At 57.2% G+C, this 18,832-nt stretch overlaps 1 protein-coding gene across 2 annotated transcripts; it reads left to right on the top strand.

Moving 5' to 3' along the window:
• Positions 1 to 9,011: 9,011 nt before the first annotated feature.
• LOC130148675 (acidic leucine-rich nuclear phosphoprotein 32 family member B) lies at positions 9,012 to 17,124 on the top strand. Of its 2 annotated transcripts, none has more exons than XM_056337518.1 (7): positions 9,012 to 9,168; positions 11,447 to 11,596; positions 12,100 to 12,222; positions 13,281 to 13,479; positions 13,771 to 13,889; positions 14,363 to 14,417; positions 15,284 to 17,124. In XM_056337518.1, the coding sequence occupies exons 1-7, from the start codon at positions 9,115 to 9,117 to the stop codon at positions 15,370 to 15,372; spliced, it is 789 nt and encodes a 262-aa protein (XP_056193493.1). In that variant the 5' UTR covers positions 9,012 to 9,114; the 3' UTR covers positions 15,373 to 17,124. The 2 variants fall into 2 exon arrangements, with proteins under 2 accessions (XP_056193493.1, XP_056193492.1); XM_056337517.1 differs by having other exon boundaries at positions 9,013 to 9,168; positions 13,768 to 13,889.
• Positions 17,125 to 18,832: the final 1,708 nt, after the last annotated feature.

Here is an 18,832-nt window from a genome sequence, read left to right on the forward strand (position 1 = left end):
CCTGAGCCTGCAGCTTTACATCACTGCTGGCAGAAGCTTGGCAGTGCTTTGCACCCAGGTAGTTGTGTTTATCTAACGCTGCAATCCTTTCTCCGAGTGGCGCAAAGCTTTGGCAGGAGACAGCAATGGTTTGTGCAAGTCCTGCAAGAGACTTAATAGCGGCGTCTGCACCAGGCCCTGGGAACCAGAGGCATCTCCATCCAGGGCTGTCTTGGAGTATCCAAGGGGGAGACACCCGGCCCCTCTTTACTCTGCTCCCCACGGGGCAGAAAGCAGGAGCTGCTGTCTCTGTTTCAGGAAGGGAGAAGCTTCATCTCAGTTCATGGTGAAGGTCAGAGTAAAGTCTGGGGAATTAGTGGCTTCACTAAAACTCCGCAAGTGCCGAAGAAGGCAGACCACAGGTTTGCCTCTGACCCTATCCCTGGCAGTATTGCTCTGTTGGAAGGAATCTAGGAAGGCAGGCAAGCAGGAAACAGTCCTGCTTCATCGTCTGGTGGTCAGTGACTTAATACTTCCTTAGCTGGAGGTCCTGGACCATCATCTTTAACCAGCCAGAACAGGCCAAACCTGCATATGTTTACCTCAAGTTTTAAAGGTTATTTTTTAAAGATGTATCCCGTGGCTATGAGGTCTAGTTTAATTAGGTGCTGGGTGGAAAAGTACCTCCTTTTGCCCATCTGCTGCCTGATGGCTGCATTGGGTGCCCTCCAGCTGGGTCACTTCTGGAGTGGGAAATCACGTGTTCTGTGCTCCTGTCCTCCAGGCCCCTTCACTGCATCTCCCTGCAACCTCCCCATCCCATCCTGGTCATTCCCAGTGCACATCCCTGTGCCTTGTCTAGTTTCCCATCTCTCTTCAAAGAAGCACGTCCCATCCCAGATGCTTTGAAACCTTTGCCAGCCTACAAAAATAAGGGGAGTCTAATATTTAACACAGTCTCTCTTTGTGCATTATGTTGAAAACAGAAATTTGTTTTAAGTGCCTCATGGGCAGACAAGAGGGATTGTTATAACAAGGACATGGTGACACTTATAAGTACCACTAGAAAAAACTCTTGGAAGAGTTTGTCATCTGAAATAGCAAGGTCTGAGGAGGGCACAAAAATGCCAGCAGCAACCACAGAGCAGATCTGGCAGGAGGGTGTGCAGGGGCTGTGTCCCACTCTCTTAATTCCTGGTTTGGTGCCTGGGCTCTGACACCATGAGGAAAACCCTCCTCATCCTCATGCAGTCACTGCCTGGCACAAACCTCCCTCTTATTTCTGAAAGCAGATGAGATGCCCTCATAGCAGAGAGCTTGTGATTCAAACTCTTCCCCAACAGATAACAAGCAACGCTTATGCCCCCCTGTGAGCTACTGAACAGCCTCTGCCTGTGTGCCTGTGCCCGGACAGTGGTCTGAGCCCAGCTGCCTGCACAATAGAACACGTTCATGTCAAGACCATGCCACTCCCCGGCAGATCCCATTCTTGGTGGCCTTAACGCAGAGCTGGATGCGTTCCTGAGGATGGTTTCCTCTCTGCACACTCCATAGGAAGCTCCTGATGCTTTTTGCCAGCCTGTGCTGGTGCTGATCTGTTGGCAAGTGTGTGCCCTTCTGGTGGCTGGCCTCTGCTGACAGTCACCAAACATGGGCAATTGATGGGCCAAATTCTGGGAAAAAGCTGTCTGGGAACGTGCCTTTCATTGAACACCCATCCTTTCCCACACTGGCCCTCGCCAGCATGGACATTTCCTTTATTCTTTTAATAACTCCCTGCTTCTTGACTACATTGTTCACTTTTTTAATTTCCGGCTCTCCCTAGGAACACAGAGGGACTACAAACCATCTCCAAATAATAAAACCAACTAGTCCTGAGAGTTTGAGTCTGCAGGCGACTCTAAATCCGAAGGGCCCAAAACAACCCCAGGCTGGTGCAATTTGCTTGACATCCTGCTTGCACCAGGACGGAGTTTGGCTCCGAAGTAGCTCCGAGGTGCACAATTTGCCCCGCCAGCCTCCAGCCCTGTCTGGCCGCTCTGTCCCAGCTCCCAAAGCTTGCGAGGCATGTGAGGGGCCGACGCTGCACCGGGCTGTGACACGGCACCGAGGAAGGAGCCCCCTGGGCTCGCCGGTGCTTCGGGAAGGTGCAGAGCTGTTTCCCAAGCTCAGCCAGACCCCAAGCAGCACCCGCCTGCGAGGGTTTCTGCCCACACCCGTCGCAGGGAGGGTGAGAGGGTTGCACAACGGCCAGGGACAGAGGAGGCGGCTGCGCTGGGAACCCAGCCTCCAGGCTAGGTCCTTGCCTCTCTCCTCAGCGCAGCCCCGTTGTTGAGACTGGGAAACTGGGATGGGAACTGGGAGATGGAGCCATCCCACGCACAGTGTGCCTCTCCCCGTGGCACCTGTGATACTCTTTCCCAAAGAAAGGAATTTCCCAAATCCTGTTTTCACACCCTGAAATGTCACTGCAGACAGTGAGCAGAGGGCAGCGGCCCCCATGCTCCAGCATGGTGCAGGTGATGAGGAGGAGCTCCGGTGCATCCAGGGATGCTCCTATTGTGATGTTGCTCCTGCAAGTAACCAGATGTCTTGGTTTCAGCCGGGATAGCATTAATTTTCTTCTTAGTAGCTGGTGCAGTGCTTGTATTTGGTGTGAGAACAATGTTGCTAACACACTGATGTTTTTAATTGTTGCTAAGTAATGTTTATTTTATGTCAAGAACCTTTCAGTTTCTCAGGCCCTGCCAGTGAGGAGGCTGGAGGGGCACAAGACTTTGGGAGGGGGCACAGCCAGAGCAGCTGCCTTGAACTAGCCAAAGGGCTATTCCGTACCATGGGCCACCATGCCGAGGATATAAACGGGGGGGGGGTTGGTCAGGCCCTGTCGATCGCTGCTCGGGGGCTGGCTGGGCATCGGTCAGCGGGTGGTGAGCAACTGTACTGTGCATCACTTCTTTTCTCCATTCCCTTCGGATTTCATTCCCCGCCCCTTCTCCCTCCTTCCCATTATAATTGTTATAATAGATACTAGTGGGTTTATTTTTTTCCCAATTAAATTGTTCTTATCTCAACCCTCAAGTTTTACATTCCTTCCTGATTCTCCTCCTCATGCCTTGGGGTGGGGGCAGGGGGGAGTGAGCGAGTGGCTGCGTGGTACTTAGTTACCAACTGGGCTTAAAACAGAGTATTAGCAAAAATTTGCAAATTACAGGCAAGTGCAGCTCTGACACAGTGGCAGTGTGATAACAAACTGAGAAATCCTGATTTTTCCTACTAATTCACAGAAATTCTCCAGACTAGACAAATAGGTGGAGGGGCAGGATTTTTAAGCCTGGAAGCAGGAAGTTTTGCAGCATAGGAACTGGGAGGCAGCGAGGTGTGTAAGCCCAGGCCAGAGCAGGGAAAGACCTCAGGGTTCACCCGTTGGTGCCCACACTGTACAGCAGTGCCATGAGCTGTCTGACCTGATGCAGTGGCAGCACAGTCCAGGTGGCAGGAAAATGGAACAGGGACAGAACACGGTGTTAGTGATATTCCCAAGGAGGAGGTGGGTATTGTTTCAGTTGTGTATTTTTGAGGTATAAACCAAAAAGTCGTGTGGTTTGAGAATCCCACACACAGACTTCATGCCTGTTTGCTTGCATGTGTCATAAGTCCCTCTGGACTGAAGTGTCTACTGCAGCTCTGCCGGAGGAAGAGGGGTGTTTCACAGAATCACAGCACAGTCGGGGTGGGAAGGGACCGGCGGAGCCCACCCAGCCCAACCCCTGCTCCAGCAGGGTCCCCCAGCGCAGGCTGCACAGAGCCGCGTCCAGGCGGGTTGTGAATGTCCCCAGAGAAGGAGACGCCACAGCCTCTCCCGGCAGCCTGTCCCGGTGCTCCATCACCCTCAGGGTAAAGAGGTTCTTCCTCATATTCAGGTGGAACTTCTTGTGCTACACTTTGTGCCCATTGCCCCTTGTCCTGCCACTGGGCACCACCGAGAAGAGCCTGGCCCCGGCCTCTTGGCACTCGGCCTTAAGATATTTGTAGACATTGATGAGATTATGGGGTTCCCCCGGCAGTGTCCCCCCCAGCAGACACAGCATTACTTCACCCTAACGTCAGGGGTGCATCCTGGGGCCTGAGGCACCTGAAGTCCATTTCCCAGCTGTTCTGCATGCCTTTTCTAAGTCTTTGGGACAGGTTTTCTCTGTGGTCTCTCTGGGTGTTGGCTCTTTTAGAGGGCATCCAAACCCCTGTGGCAGTGCAAAGCAGTAACAGCCATGATGATAGTTCCTGGCATTGTTGTTGCTTGGTCCAGCTAAATGGGGAGACATCACAGAGTTGGTAAAAACAGTAATTATCCACTATCCTCCTATTTTTTTACCAAGTATTGCAAATGGCCTGGGGGTTGTGGGGCAGCTTGGAGGTGGGGACAGTGCTCACCTGGCCAAAGGCGGCCCCATTTCCTCGCATCCCACCCCAGGCCCATCCCCGCTGCCTCTCCCCCTTCTCCCTGGGGCTGTAGCCAGACCCATTCCCATCCTGTGCTTCCAAGGCAGTGGCTGCAATGGAAATGATGCCGAGTGTATCTGCTGGGAGAAGCGGGTCTGAAGGGCACTGGCTCTCTGCAGGTGATGGTGGACAAATACCTTCTCTGCCACACAGCCCAGCTTCCCTATCAGCAAGGTCGAAGAGGGACCTTCGAGGTGCCTCCCGATCTGCTTTGAGATAAGAGCCAGGTGTTGTTATATGGTTACACTGCATAAAGATGCCAGTATCCACAGCTAATTACTGCAGGGCAAAGATAGTTACTGCAGAGCAGAAAGAACAAGCCATTCTGGACTGAGGAGTCCCTGAGCGGGCTAACAAACCCCGTATTCAGAGAGTCCGAAGGAACCTGCCTGGGTGTTAAACCAGGTACAGACCGTTGTGAGGTGAATTCCAGGGAGAATGGTTGGTTTTTCTTTTTCAATCACTGACTGGCTGATAAAATATTAAGGTGCAAACTACACGGCTTGCAAGGCCCTTGCCATGCAGAAAGCTCAAGGGAGACAGGCCAATAGTCCTGCCGCACCGCAAAGATAATCACTAGTAAAGGAGAAACACTGCAAATATGAGAGAATCTGTCTTACGCTGAGGATGTACCACGCATGACCCGGTGTGCCAGCCCCACGCGTCTCTCTCTGCCTGGGTGCTATTCCCGTGCACTCTCAGGGCAGGGGCAAACCTACGTGCACCTTGTTCTGGAAGAGCCTCCTTCCCCTGCGGCTTTTTGGGAGCCCCCAGACAACACCTCCTGCGCCAGGCACTCCTGCCAGATGCCTGGAGGGAGGCTGGTGGCACCCAAAGCCTCGGGGCTCCGTCTTGTCTCAAAAAGGGACAAGCTGCCTGGTGGTCGTGCATCCTTTGGACAAGAGTGGCGGAGCCCGGGCGGGAGGCAGCGCCCAGATCAGGACCACTTTGCCCGGGGACTCCAGCCCCCTTCAGGCTCTCCTTCTGCAGAGATACTTGCTCCTGCTCCCAGTTCCCCCCCGCCGGGCTCCCCCCGGGACCCCCAGGCCGGGCGCTGCCCGCATGGCCGGGGCGATGCTGCCCTCTGCCGGCATCGACGGGCTCTGCAGCGGGGGCGCCGGCGGGGGGCTCGGGGCAGGCGGGACAGGGGGACAGGGGGGGCAGGAGGGCCGCGGGGGGGCAGCACATCAGGCCCTGCAAGTTTTAGATCCTCCATTGCCACCAGCGAAACAAACCAACCAAAATCACGGGAATTTCCTTCTAAAGGCTACCGAGGACCCTGTTACCCTCGGCCGCCTCCTCCTGGGGGGGCTGTTGGGGTGCACGTGGGCACTTGGGGTTTTGCTTTCCCCGTAGACGCCTTACCGGCCTGTACACCTTCCGGGAAATCGCCCAATCACAACCTCCAGCTATGGGAGATCACTGGACATCCCCAAACCGCTCTGAAAGTCTCTGGAGCAAGGCGCCTCGGTGGGCCAGGGGCCCAGTGCTCTTGGGGGCTTCTGCAGCTCCTGCCCCCCCAGGAGAAGCTGTTGCAGCTGATTTGGTAGAGCCATCGCTCTCCTGCTACTGCATCCCAGTATGTCCCAGCAGGACTGGCTGCTGGGGATCTACAGCCACCAGATCTGGGGGAATCTTGTTCCTGTTTCAAGGACAGGAGAGTGACGGAAGGTCCCTGTGGCACAGACAGCAGCAACCAGCAGGAACCTCTTTGTAGAGGATCCACTCCCGAGTGGCTCGGAGTGAAGCATTTAAAGCAGTGCGAAACGCCAGCAGATAATGCTGTGTTGTATAATGGACAGATAATACGTTATTCCAAGCATCTGCGCTCCAGCTGAAAAGCTCCAGACCTGAATTTCAACCCATGTCAGCGTTTACAGCCCAGCCTTCCAGTTGCTGTCACTTGCCCAGTAAATTACCAGCTTCGTGTTAATCTGCCCAAAGACAGAAAATCGAGATCAGTTGAAATGCATCTACCACACATCAAATACCAGACGCAGCTTTAAAATCAATTCGGTGAAATCAGAGCAGGGTTTTTGTCTTTTAAGCCAAACATAAAGCCCAGCTCCCGAGGGAGCCCGGCCCACGGGAGGGGAGATAAAGCCACCCTGGGACTAGCGAGGGACACACACCATTGTTTGCTACAAAGAGCAGGAAACGAGCCTGCAAGAGGACATGAAAGAGACCTTAAAACAAATGCAGAGCAGCGAGGGGGGACCGCGCCGCTCATCCCCCTGCTGTTCTGCGCTGGGGCTGCCTGCTGCTGCTGCTGCTGCTGCTGCTGCTCTGCCCGGGGGCTGCTTGCTGGAGCCGCTGCTGCTGCTGCAGCCGGCGGGGGGGGCTCGGAGGGGGCAAGTCCGGAGACCCCCCGGCTGCCGGGACCTGCTTCCCCCCCCCCAGCAGGTCCAGGGGAAGCCGAGAAGGGCCAGACAAGCCTGTGTTCACCCTGCAGAGGGTCCTGGTTATGGCTGGACTCGATGGTCCTAAAGGTGTTTTCCATCCTAATGGATCCTGTGATCCTATGACCCACTTGCTGCGTCACCCGTGGGGATGCCAGGCTCGTCCCAGCGGGGGCTGCTCTGTCCCCAGTGCACCCGCACACGCCTGGTCCCCCATGGCTTGTGCCCACCTCCGCGCAGCCTTGGCACTGGGGGTTTCGGGGGGAGCACCTTAGGGGCACACCGAGGAGAGGGGGGGCTCCTTAGGGCACACCGAGGGGTGGGGGGAGCTCCTTAGGGAACACTGAGGGGTGGGGGGAGCTCCCGGGGGGGGGGGGGAGCGGCTTCTTAGGGCACATAGAGGAGAGGGGGGGCTCCTTAGGGCACACCGAGGGGGGGGGGGCCTCCTTAGGGCACACCGGGGGGGGGGGGGGTTGTGCCCCATGGACTGCTTGCCAGTTCCCTCTGGAGCACCGGGAGCTCCCTGGCACGCAGCTGGGCTGGTGGAGCTGAGCTGTGGGTGGACAGGGAGCAGGGCAGGTCGCGAAGATGCAGAAAATGCTCCAGCGTCCAAGGCAGTTTTTCTTTATGTTTAGCCCCTCTGGCACTTAAACCCCTCTGCTGAAGGACACCGACACCGTTGCGTTTGCTGTTCCTCCTAAAGCCCCCGCTGGAGCCAGCTGGCAGAGGTTGCCTGCAGCGTGCCAGGAAGCCATTTCCTCCATCCCAGGGAAGCCAGCAGCTGCCAGAGGGGACAGTCGGGGACTCTGAGGCTGGTCCTGCGAGCCCTCGTGTTCCTGTTTACTCGGAGCCTTGGTCCTTGATCGCAGGGATTTCTCTGGGTATTTTTTAAGATCATTTCTAACAAAGTCATTGGCAGCAGTGCCCACATCCTGCAGGAATCCTCCTCCTCCTGCGCAGGGTCCCTGGGAGCTGTGGCATCATGTCAGCGGAGGACCCTCCTGAGCACCGTTGCAGCAAGTCCCACCAGCTCCATTGCACCGTTAAATGCAGCTGGGGTCGATGGCCTGCTGGGGCTGATGTCACTACTGGGGTCAATGGCGCTGCTGGGGCCAATGGCACCACTGGGGTCGATGGCGCCGCTGGGGCCGATGGTGCCACTGGGGTCAATGGTGCCGCTGGGGTCGATGGCACCACTGAAACCGATGTCACCACTGGGGCTGATGGTGCCACTGGGGTTGATGGTGTCGCTGGGGCTGATGGCGCCACTGAGGCCAAGGTCACTACTGGGGCTGATGGCACCCCTGGGGCCGATGTCACCACTGGGGCTGATGTCACTGCTGGGGCCGATATCACCGCTGGGGCCCAGCGTGCCTGCAGCCGTGATCCTGGCAGGCTGTGGATGCCCTGCTTACCCTCGCCTGGCCCGGCACATGGCAGCAGCATTCCCAGCTCCCCAGCTCTGCACCTGGAGCGCAGCCCTGCCCGGAAGACGAGGGGAGGGAAAAGCACCAGGGCAGCCTTCACAGCGCCGGGGCTTCCCACGGCTCTCCTGGTCACCCTGAGTGCGCCCAGCACCCCGATGGCAACAGCAGCACGGTGGGCAGGAGAAGCCTCAGCAGCGGCACAAGGAGCCTGGCATGTGGATGGGAACGTGGGGCTGGGGCTGGGAACATGGTGCTGAGGATGGGAACATGGTGCTGGGGATGGGAACGTGGTGCTGGGGATGGGAACGTGGTGCTGGGGATGGGAATGTGGGGCTGGAGGTGGGAATGTGGGGCTGGTGATAGGAACATGGCGCTGGAGGTGGGAATGTGGGGCTGGCGGTGGGGATGTGGTGCCAGGGGTGTCTGGGAATGGGAACGTGGTGCCGGGACAGTCATGCCGGGACGGGAACGTGGCGCCCGGGAAGGGACCCGCGGCGCTGGGGGCGGGAACCCGGCGCTCAGGACCGGGACCGGGACCGGTGTCCCGGGGCGGGGCCTTACCGGGGCGGCGCGGGGCCGGCGGGGGGCGCTGCCGGGCGGGGGCGCTGTGTGCGCGTGGCTGGGCGCTGCCGGCAGGGGGCGCGGCGCGCGCCGCCTTTGTTGCCGTTGGCGCCTTCCCGGGCGCGGGCGGCGGCGGCGCGCGCGGGCGCGGGCGGGAGGCGGCGGGCGCGGGGCGGGGCGGCGGGAGCGGCGCGGCGCGGGGAGCTCGGGGCGGCGCGGCGGGCTCGGGGGCTCGGGGCGGCGGGAGGATGGAGATGAAGAAGCGGCTGACGCTGGAGCTGCGCAACAAGAAACCGAGCGAGGTAACGCTGCCGGGGAGCGCGTGGCGCGGGCGGGGGACCGGGCCGGCACGTGCTGCGGGGGGTCAACGGGAAGGGGGGGGGGCGGCCCCGCGGGCGGGGGGGGTCCTGCACGGTGAGGGGGAGGGTTTGGGGTGGGCGGGGTGCGGCGCGCGGCGGCGGGGACACCCCCCCACCCCCTCCCGTACCCCCCCTCCCCCTCCCGTACCCCCCCTCCCCGGCATGGCGGCGCGCACGTGCGCGGCGGGGCCCGGCCCGAGGCGGCGGCGACCGGTCGCGGCCCGTCCGGTCCCGCAGCGGGGGGCGGTGGGGGGGAGGGCGGCCGGGCTGGGCCGGGCCGCGCCGTGCCGGTTCCCGCCGCGCCGGAGCCGCCTGGCCTGGCCGGTGCGGCCCCGCGGAGCCATGGCGGCTCGGCCATGTTAGCGGCCGCCTGGGCCTGCCCCGGCCCGCCCCGCCGGGGCTCGGGCTCCCCGCTGGGGCCTGGCCAGGCCCGGCGCTCGCTCCAGGGGCCGCCTGTCAGCGCCGGTGCGCGGCCCGAGCGGGGCCTCCCGGGCCGGAGCTGGGTGCCGGGCCGCGGGGGCGCCGAGCCCCCCGGGGCCGCCTCAGCCGCCCGCTCCCCTCAGCGCAGCCCTAGGCCGGGCCGGGGGCTTCGCACCTTCCCCGGGCGCTGCGCCGCGGCCCTCGGCCCGGCTCGGCCCTTACCTGGGCCGCCCTGCAGGGAGGCGGCTGGCGGCTGTCACTCGCTTCGGGGACAGGCCGCTGTGGCGTGGCAGCGCCGGGCCTTAGGAAAAATGGGTTGTGAGAGGAGCTTTTGGTAGAGATCAAAGGTGCTTCGTGGACGGCCAAGGGGGTTGCAGGCTGAGAACGCCCCGAGGAGCCCAGGGGTCTCCCCGAGGACTTGGTTTGACACCAGGACCTGGAGCGAGTCGGGTCACGGCCCTGTGCCCCGGGACCAACGGCGGCTGCGAGACGCTGTCCCGGCTGCTCGTCCTGCTGGAGCCGGGGCAGGGATCTGCTCCAGCTTCGGGCTGCCTCAGCCAGGTCGGTTCATAACCTGGCACCGTTCTGGCATCTGTGCCCACCGCGGCGGAGCGCCGGCCCCGGCCACCTTTACGCCTGCCGTGGTCGGTTCAGCTGGAGGCTTGTCTGGGGCGCTGAGAGCAAAGCGAGCTCGGCCACGGAACTCCTGGCCCAGCCTGTTTGCTGCTCAACTCAGAGCTCTGACCAGCGATGCCGCTTCTGGAGTTTTAAGCGTTAACTCGTTCGGAGCTTGTGCTGCAAAGACAGCATGGCAGCCCTGAAACTCTGCTGCCAGTAAGGCGAAGTGATTTTAGAACGACTTCCTAATAGTTGGCTGATCTGAGCGAGAGAGGTAAAACGGGAGTGCTGCGAAGGAGGAATTTGGAGAGCATCACAAGCCTTCTGGCCAAGGCTGATTTTTGCATCTTGCTGTGAAGAATGTGCGGGGTAAAAGCAAGTTTTGGAAGTGGCCTGTGAGAGCTGGGGCTTGAGTACTCCCTGCGCTTTGGGGGAGAGGAGGATGCCAGGTACATTCACTCTCCAGATGTTTAACGGGGAGCAGTTCTGTGCTGGTGCTTTGTGGTCCTGATGCCACAGAGGGGTTGATTTCTGTGCTGAATTACCAGGTAGCGATGGCTTCTGTGCGTGTAGTGTGTGCTGGGCGAAATACTAGATGCCATCAGTGGTCCTGAATCAGGAGGAGCCTGAGGCTCTCATCTGCTTAAGAGACCTGCCTAGGCAGATGTGTCACCTCTGCATGGAGGCTGTCACAGGGAAAAGAATCCTCTGGAGGCAGGTTTTCCAGCACCCTGGTGGCGAGGGGGGAAAAGTTGAACAGGACAAAACCAGATGACCTTGTTCAGTCTCTTGTTAGTGAAGCCTGAAGCGTGACTGAAAGCTTTTTGATGCCTTGTGCATGAAACATTTTGATGCAACCTCATGGTTTGACCTCTTGATGCATCTCAGTGGAGAAGGTGGACCTTGGTTGGAGCCACAGGGGGTGGGCTGGTGCAGCGGTCGCACATTGCATGGCTCGTGCTTAAAGGGTGAAATCTTAACCGCCATGAGGGATTCTCACCTTGTGCCCTCACAAAAGTTACTTGGCTTTAAGATCTTGCGTGTCCCTTTGTGTGAGTAAGGAGGACCTTCAGACACACCTGCTGCTTTGAAGTGTCAGTCGCTCTGCCTGATGTCAGCTTGATGGACTCGAGGTGAGACTTAGTTGGGTGTGATGACAACTGCTGGGTGTCCTTGTTGGCAGGTGAAGGAGCTGGTTCTTGATAACTGCCGTTCAGACGATGGGAAGATTGTTGGTCTCTCTTCAGATTTCGAGAACCTGGAGTTCCTCAGCATGATCAACATCAACTTGCTGTCTGTCTCCAATCTCCCCAAACTCAACAAACTTCGGAAGGTGAGTCAGACCTGTGGTCCCATCTCCAGCAGTCCTTGCTCTGAGCCTTCTGCTGCCCTGTCCCTTGTGACATTTGTTTTTATTGTATTTGCCATAAAAAGGCCATTTGATTTTGTTTTTTCCTCTGTAGCCAACAATCTGAGCAAGTGAGAGAGGTTGTTTTTTAGCAAGCAACAAAATGCTTTTGAGCTTATTGTATGTTCATTGTCCTTTCTCTCTTGCTTTTGCTGTTGTGCTACTGTCAGAAGCTGCAGTAACATCGTAAATATTTTGGATTTTAGAGCATGTACCCCTGTGTCCTGCAGTACAGAGATGGCTGGGAGTGCTGCATTACCATGGGAAGGGGGTTTCAAGTGAAAACTTGGAACTGCTGCTGTATGGTGTGGTCTAACGAACAGGGTCTGGAATGTGGGTGCTTGTTGTATTCCGGTTCTCTGGGCAGTTTTATTCCCCATGTCGTGAGCTGAAACGCATTGTGACCGTGTGATATTCCCTCCTGGCAGCTGGAGCTGAGTGATAACAGGATTTCTGGTGGCCTTGAAGTTCTAGCAGAGAGAACTCCTAACCTGACACACTTGCATCTAAGCGGCAACAAGATCAAAGACATCAATACCCTGGAGCCCTTGGTGAGTGGAAGGCTGTGCTGGAGTCTAAGGGATGACGTTGTTTCCTTTGGGGAGTGTGTCTGTGCAGCAGAAGTCCAACGTCTTGGTAACTGTTCCAACAGCACTTCGTGGTTCTGATGGGAACAGATGAGTGGGTCCAATTTGAGGCTGGGCTAATAGTTATTGGCTCCTCTGTCTGGAAAACCAGCAGCCAGTTGCTAAAAGAAGCATGAAATTGGGCTGGATGAGTAAAACTGTGGATGCAGTGCTCAGTGTCCATCTGAGAAAGGACCGTTAATGGGTCGGATGCAGTTTGAGGTAGGTGGCACCTGGGGTGTCATGGAGATGAGTTGCTTGGACACCAGTGAGGGTGTCCATCATGTCAGTCCAAAGGCGCTGTTGTGCTGGTTGGGACTCTCTCGCCCTGGTTGCTGTCACAGCATGCATTGCAGGGGGTTCCCGTTGCATCTGAACTGCCCCAAAGAAGGCTCTTGCCTTGTAATCCTGACTCTGTAGCTGAAAGGTCTGGTCTGGGGCATTTGCCTCACTCATTAGCTGTTTCCTTTGGTCCTTCCATCCCCTCCAGAAAGAGCCTGAAAGTGTTTTCCTCCTCCTTCGCTTGACCTGGTGCACAGTGTGATGGCCTGAGCGGGAGAGCTGCTGTGGCCATGCCGAGAGGCACGTGGGCACAGTCTGCGGGTCTCCCTGTGTTGCGCTGTTGGGTGTTTTGCCCGACGTTTTGGGCAGGATGAGCCTGGCTCAGTGATTTTTTCCTGCTGGGGGAGCTGGGCTTTCTGTGCTTGTTGCCTGCCCTGTTCAGAAGGGAGTAAGGTTTGCAAATGGTTTCATAGGAGCTGGCTCTGCGGAGGGGAAACTAGGACGGAGGAGCTGAAAAGAAATGGTTGCCCACAGTTAGCAAGAGCAGTAACTTCTTGCCATGTGAGGAGCACATGGCGCAAATAATGCATGCAAAGACACTTCTGTACTAGATCTGGGTAGCAACCCAGCTGTCTTCTGATGGCTGCCTGATCTTCAAACGGTGTCAGCTTGTAAATAACCTAGTGACTTGATCTTTGCAGAAAAAGTTGCCGAACCTCCATAGTCTGGACCTCTTCAACTGTGAGGTGACAATGCTCATCAACTACCGGGAGAGCGTGTTCACCCTTCTGCCCCAGCTCACCTACCTAGATGGGTTTGATGCTGATGACCAGGAAGCACCAGACTCAGACCCTGAGGCAGACGGGGATGGACTGGAGGATGAGTATGAGAACGGGGAAGGTGAGGATTTTCTCCTCTTGATTTTCTTCCTGGGGAGCAACCCCTTTTACCCTTCTGCGTGGTCATGCTTCTAAATAAATGACAATTATAACTTGCTGCTGCAGTAGGAGCTGTGTGGGTAACCCCGCTCCCTCCTTTGGCAGGCTCTGTAAGAAAGGAGACTTGCTGCAGGCTGACGGGGCTTGTTGCAGGCGCTCCTTGTGCGTGCTTGTTCTGTGGGGTTTCCTGCCCTGCTCATATAGTGAGTATTCGGGAACCGTAACGCTTACCTGCCTCTCCTTTTGGTAGAAGGTGAGGAAGAGGATGATGACGATGAGGAAGATGATTTGGATGAAGAAGTCATTGATGATGAAGAAGATGAAGATGATGATCTGGAAGGTGAAGAGGAGGAGGACGGAGTAGATGATGAGGTGAGGCTTTCTGTCATCGGTATAAGCCTGCAGCACCACGTTGCTGTGTTTGGTGCTGCAGCCTGCAGCACCACGTTGCTGTGTTTGGTGCTGCGTTTGTCCTTTAATCCGGTGACCCATCTGGCCAGGTGTCACAGATGCGCCTCTGTGGGCAGATCTGAGGCGTGCTGCCCTGCGCTCTGCCTTTTTCCCCTACACCTTGTGACTCGTGGCCCACAAGTGTTTGCCAGTTCACACTTGTTTATTGCTCAGCCTGGTACTTCTGTGGCTTCAAGTGCTACAGCTGTACAGCCCCCTTCGTAGGGGTGCAAGAAGCTGTTCAGGAACTGCCGGCTCCTCCCCACTCAGCTTGTATCTGCTGTCCTGAGGCTAGAGTAGGGCAGGAGCAGAGGTGAAGGGAGATGTTGCTGTAGAATTACACCTTGCCCATGGGATTGCGGTTCTTGCAACAAAGAATCTTGTTTTGACTCCAGGAAGAAGATGAGGAGGAAGATGGTGAGGACGATGAAGAAGATGAAGCTGATGACGGTGAGTTGAGTCCTGACAAACTTAAGTGCTTGCAAAGCTGTCTCAACAGTCACTCTCAGCTTTTGTAGAGCTTCCCAGGCTTCAGTGCAGTGCTGTTGTTGCCTGCAGCTTTTCCCTGATGGGAAGTGCAGTGTTTCTGCCTGCCGGCAGTGCTGAAGCTGTTGCTTATGCCTGAGCTGACTATTGAATAGTCACAGGGTTATAACCAAAGGGTCACGCAGTGGTGATGGGGAAACAGGTTTCAGCATCTCCTAATACCAACCAAGCTGGGTAAGTGCCAGATACTAATGAAGCAGACTACTTAGAAAACCAGGTCTAAGTAGCTTGAACCGATAGTCCGTGCAGGAGCAGGGCTTGTGTCACAGAAGCTCATGGTAGCAGCCTGCAAGAGAAGATGCTCTTGGAGACACGTTCCTCTCCTCTCAGCTGTAGAGGGGAGGGTAGACCCGAGCTGCTTGACTTGAGTCCAGACTCCTCTGGTTATAACAAACTATAAAGACCTGAGTAAATGTTGGCAGAATATAGCAGCTGGTGTGACTTCGAATGGTTTCGTATGAGCTTGGTTAGAAGTGACTGAATTCTGCAGATGCTATGTTTTTGGGGTGCTCAACAAAAAGAGCCCATTTTTAAGCAGCTGTTGAAATGTGGGATGCTTGGAGGGCAGAGAAAATAGTTAATGTCTCATGCTAGTCTAGGCTTTTCTGGGTGCCATGAGAAACTGGGCAGGGTGGATCTCGGCTTTGTAATGGTGCCAGTCTAGTCTGTGCTTGTTCACCAGCAAGCTGTGGCTGACGCGGCTTGAAGCCACAGTTCAAATGCTGTTCCGCAAGACTGAACAGAACTTCACGCTTCACCTCTTTTTGCAGACCTTCCACGAGGGGAAAAGAGAAAACGAAATCTAGAGGATGAAGGAGAGGAAGATCCAGAAGACGAAGAGGACGATGAGGATGACTGATCCGAGCGAGCCAATCAGTTTTACAGACTATGACTGTGCTTGTCTTAACCTCCCCGTTGTGTCTATGTGAGACTGTAAATCCCTGTCTCCCACTCCTCCCCCCTTTGTATGGCTGCAGCGTCCACAATATATTTTTTTAAGATGTAGAATACTGTAGGCATTCAGGGGAATCTTCCATACAAGGCTCACTTTCTCACAAGTATCTCATGACCAAAGGCTTTTCTCCGTTCTGTGGTTTGTGCAGCAGTTTGCAAAAAAAAAAAAAAAAAAAAAAAAAATTTTTCCTCCTAGGGTATCTTTCGTGTCTGAAATCAGCCTTGCCACACTGGACCCAGAGCTCCAGCTTGCCACCCTGCCTGACAGCCAAGAAGGCGTGTTTGCTATCTGCATGCCCTCAGACCAGCTTTCTGAAGACGCTTGAGCCATCTTGAGCAGTGGGTGCAAATCTGGTTCATCTAAACGGACTCAAAGCGAATGATCACTGAGGTCTCTCTGATACAGAAATAATGGTGATGTGATCTCTGGAGATGCTTGAAGATACTTTAGTGCTGGGGATGTGGGGTGCCTGGGGTGCTGGGGAGCGGGGGTTGGCTGCTTGCAAGACCTGGTACCTCTGACGATGCACCTTGCAGTAGCCCTGCGCTTGCTTTCCTATTTTATAAACTGGAATGTTTTTTTCCCAGTGGCCACCTAATAACTTTCACTTGGATGTCCAAGTAAGTCTGACTTTTGTGGCTGTGAGTGTCTTTGCTGTGACGAGGCTTCTCGTCACCCCGTAGCAGCCTCTGCCTTTAGGAAGAGATAGGAAAGAGCAGGTTAGGGGGTACTGCACCTCTGTCAAACTCCGTTTCGCACTGTACAGAACACGTTCAACCAGTATCACTGTGATGCACCTAACTCGGCGTTCCCCGGGAGACCGTGTTAGCCTATATATTCTCAGGGTCCTTCTGCTAGCCAGTACCAGCTCTGGACGGTTGCCTCAGCGCTAGCCTGGTGTACGCATCCTCCTCTTTACATCCAGCTTTCTCCCACTCATGTTTATGCTCTGCGGGCGTACTGCGTGTGTCCCCAAACCCAGCGGTGGCCAGAAGGAGGAAGGGGGGGGATTCAGCCCGGTGCAGCTCTGCGCCGGAGGGTTTCTGACCCCTTGGCCACCCTTCCTCTGCCTGGAGGTGTTCAGCTGGCCCATCCGTTAGCTTCTGGGGAGAACTGGCCCCGTGGCGTGCAAGGGATGGTAACTCCTCGGTGCTGGGTGCCGGAGAGCTGTGCTGGGGTGGGAGAAACTGCTGTTCCTCCTGCTGTCGAGGCTCTCCGCGGGTGCAGACGCACTGGCACTTTGTGGCGTTCCCGGTGGTTGCTCTGGGCAATCTGTCGCACCCGAGACTCGCGGCGGTTCCTGCAGAGGAGTGGTGTGTGTTGCAGCACATCCGAGTTTCTGTTGCTTTTCTGTTCTTGCTGTCGTCTCTTGCATTGTACAGTAGCTGTAACCATTCGGAGAAGAACTAGTCCTGTAAAATGCAAACCGAGTAACTTATAAATGTTAAAGGAATTTTTGAAAGAAATTTCAGAGCAGCAGTTACTTCTAATTTTTCCCTGCATTTTTAGCAGATTGTATGGATTTTATATTAGCCTAGTAACTGTCAGGTTTTAATTGGTCAGACTAGTCCCAGAAATAAGGATCTCCAGCCCTTTTGTATCTTTTGTTACAAAATTTGGATAAAACTTTAATAAAGACTTCAGTTTTTAAAAATCCATTGCAATGAACGTTGTCTTCACTGACCTGTGCTCTAGGAGCGGCCGAGCTGCAGCCAGCCTGCAGGAACGTGTGGTGGAAGTTTTGGGGCAGTTTTTCTTGGGTCTCTCCTGGGAGTGGTGACTGGCGTGTGCCCCCCAGCGTGTTCTGGCTTTGCTTTCGGCCCCAGCGGGGTGGACACTTGGTAAGTGCAGCTCAGCTGGTGGGGCTGGTTCGGGCACGTCAGGGCTGCTGGTGGGGTGGGGATGGGGATGGGGCAGGGTCTCTGGTGTGGGCCAGAGTGGCACAGGCCATCCTGGTGCAGGGCCCTGGCACGCGTGTCTGCAGGAGATGGTGCAGCCCCTGCTGTGCTGCACGCTCGGCCTTCAGAGGTGGCTGGAGCTGGGCTTGCGGGGTCAAGAAGAGCTTGGGAGGGGGTCCCGCTGCTGGGCTTTAGGGTGGGCACCTGCCCTGGAGGAGGAGGAAGCTGGGTGGGTGTTGGTGGTCCGAATGCAAGACAGGGAGGAGGAAGCCCGCTGCAGGCTGGGCTGGGGGGTCGGGGCAGCTGCCTGTGCTTGCTGGCACTGGAGGGGTCCAGACTTGTGCCCGATGCCACGGTGCTCCCGCCTCGTGGGGGTCTCCCTCGCCTTGCTGGGCTGCGTGGTCCCGCTCCGGCTCTGTAAGGAGTGGCTGCTCTGTTAGGTCTCAGCAGTCAGGGGCTTCGGCTCGGGCTTCTTACTTCAGCACATCTGCCGCCCTGCTCAGGGCCTGGGGCGAGGCGGGGGCTGTGCTGGACCGGGGTTGGGGACAGCAGCCCCAGGCCCTGCGTGGACCAGGAGCTGGGAGGCAGAGCAGCGCTGTGGCTGCTCCCAGCCCTGCTCCTCACCACTGGCTCGGGGGGCTGCTGTACCTCGGTGCTGCCCATGCAGCCCCCCGCTCAGGTAAGGGGTCTCCCTTTCAAATACACCCTCCCCACCCAGAAGGGTGGCTGTGGGGCCACCCCACTGCAGTGGGGGGGCCTCTGCTTGCTCCCAGGCAGGGATGCAGCAGTGCTGGGTCTGCAGCTTGGTCTGTCCAGCCTGGTCTGTCTGGCCAGCTGGCCCTCTGCTTCCCCCAGTTTCTCTCCAGCTTTGCCTTCCTTATCTGGGGCCGGTGACTCCCCCAGGCAGCAGTCCATGCTGGGGGGCTGGGGAAGGCAGCCTGGCAAGCCCACCCAGCACAGGCGTGCAGATAGGGGCAAAGCGTGGCAGCCCGGGGTGCTGCTCACCTGTGTGCAGGGACTGCAGCAGGAGGAAGGCATGTCCACCCCGGCCAGGCTGGCTTTGGGCCCCTCCCGAGTCGCCGCGGGCGCTGAGGCTGGGCTCTGTGCCCCCCATGCTGTACCCAGCGGGGGAGAAGGCCCCCATGAGACCTGTGCTCTGGGGTATGTCTGGGAAAGGGGCAGCTCCAGGGGCAAGAACCAGGGCTGAGCTGGGTGTGTGTGTGTGGGGGGGGAATCCCCCCAGGGTTTGTGTCCCCTCCCAGGGCTGGCAGCAGCACCCCACACCGTCGTGCAGAGCCGCGGGGTGCTGGGGCTCCCATCCCTGGCTGCGGCTGGCACCCGGCCAGAGGCAGCGTGGGCACTGGCGTGTGGCAGCACGCCACCACTCAAACCAGTTTGGAGCAAACTTTTCACCTCGCTGGGATGGGGCCGGCACCTGCGCGGGCAAAGCAGGACCTGAGGAGCCC

Source organism: Falco biarmicus, chromosome 4 (assembly GCF_023638135.1).
Source record: "Falco biarmicus isolate bFalBia1 chromosome 4, bFalBia1.pri, whole genome shotgun sequence".
Lineage (NCBI taxonomy): Eukaryota > Metazoa > Chordata > Aves > Falconiformes > Falconidae > Falco > Falco biarmicus.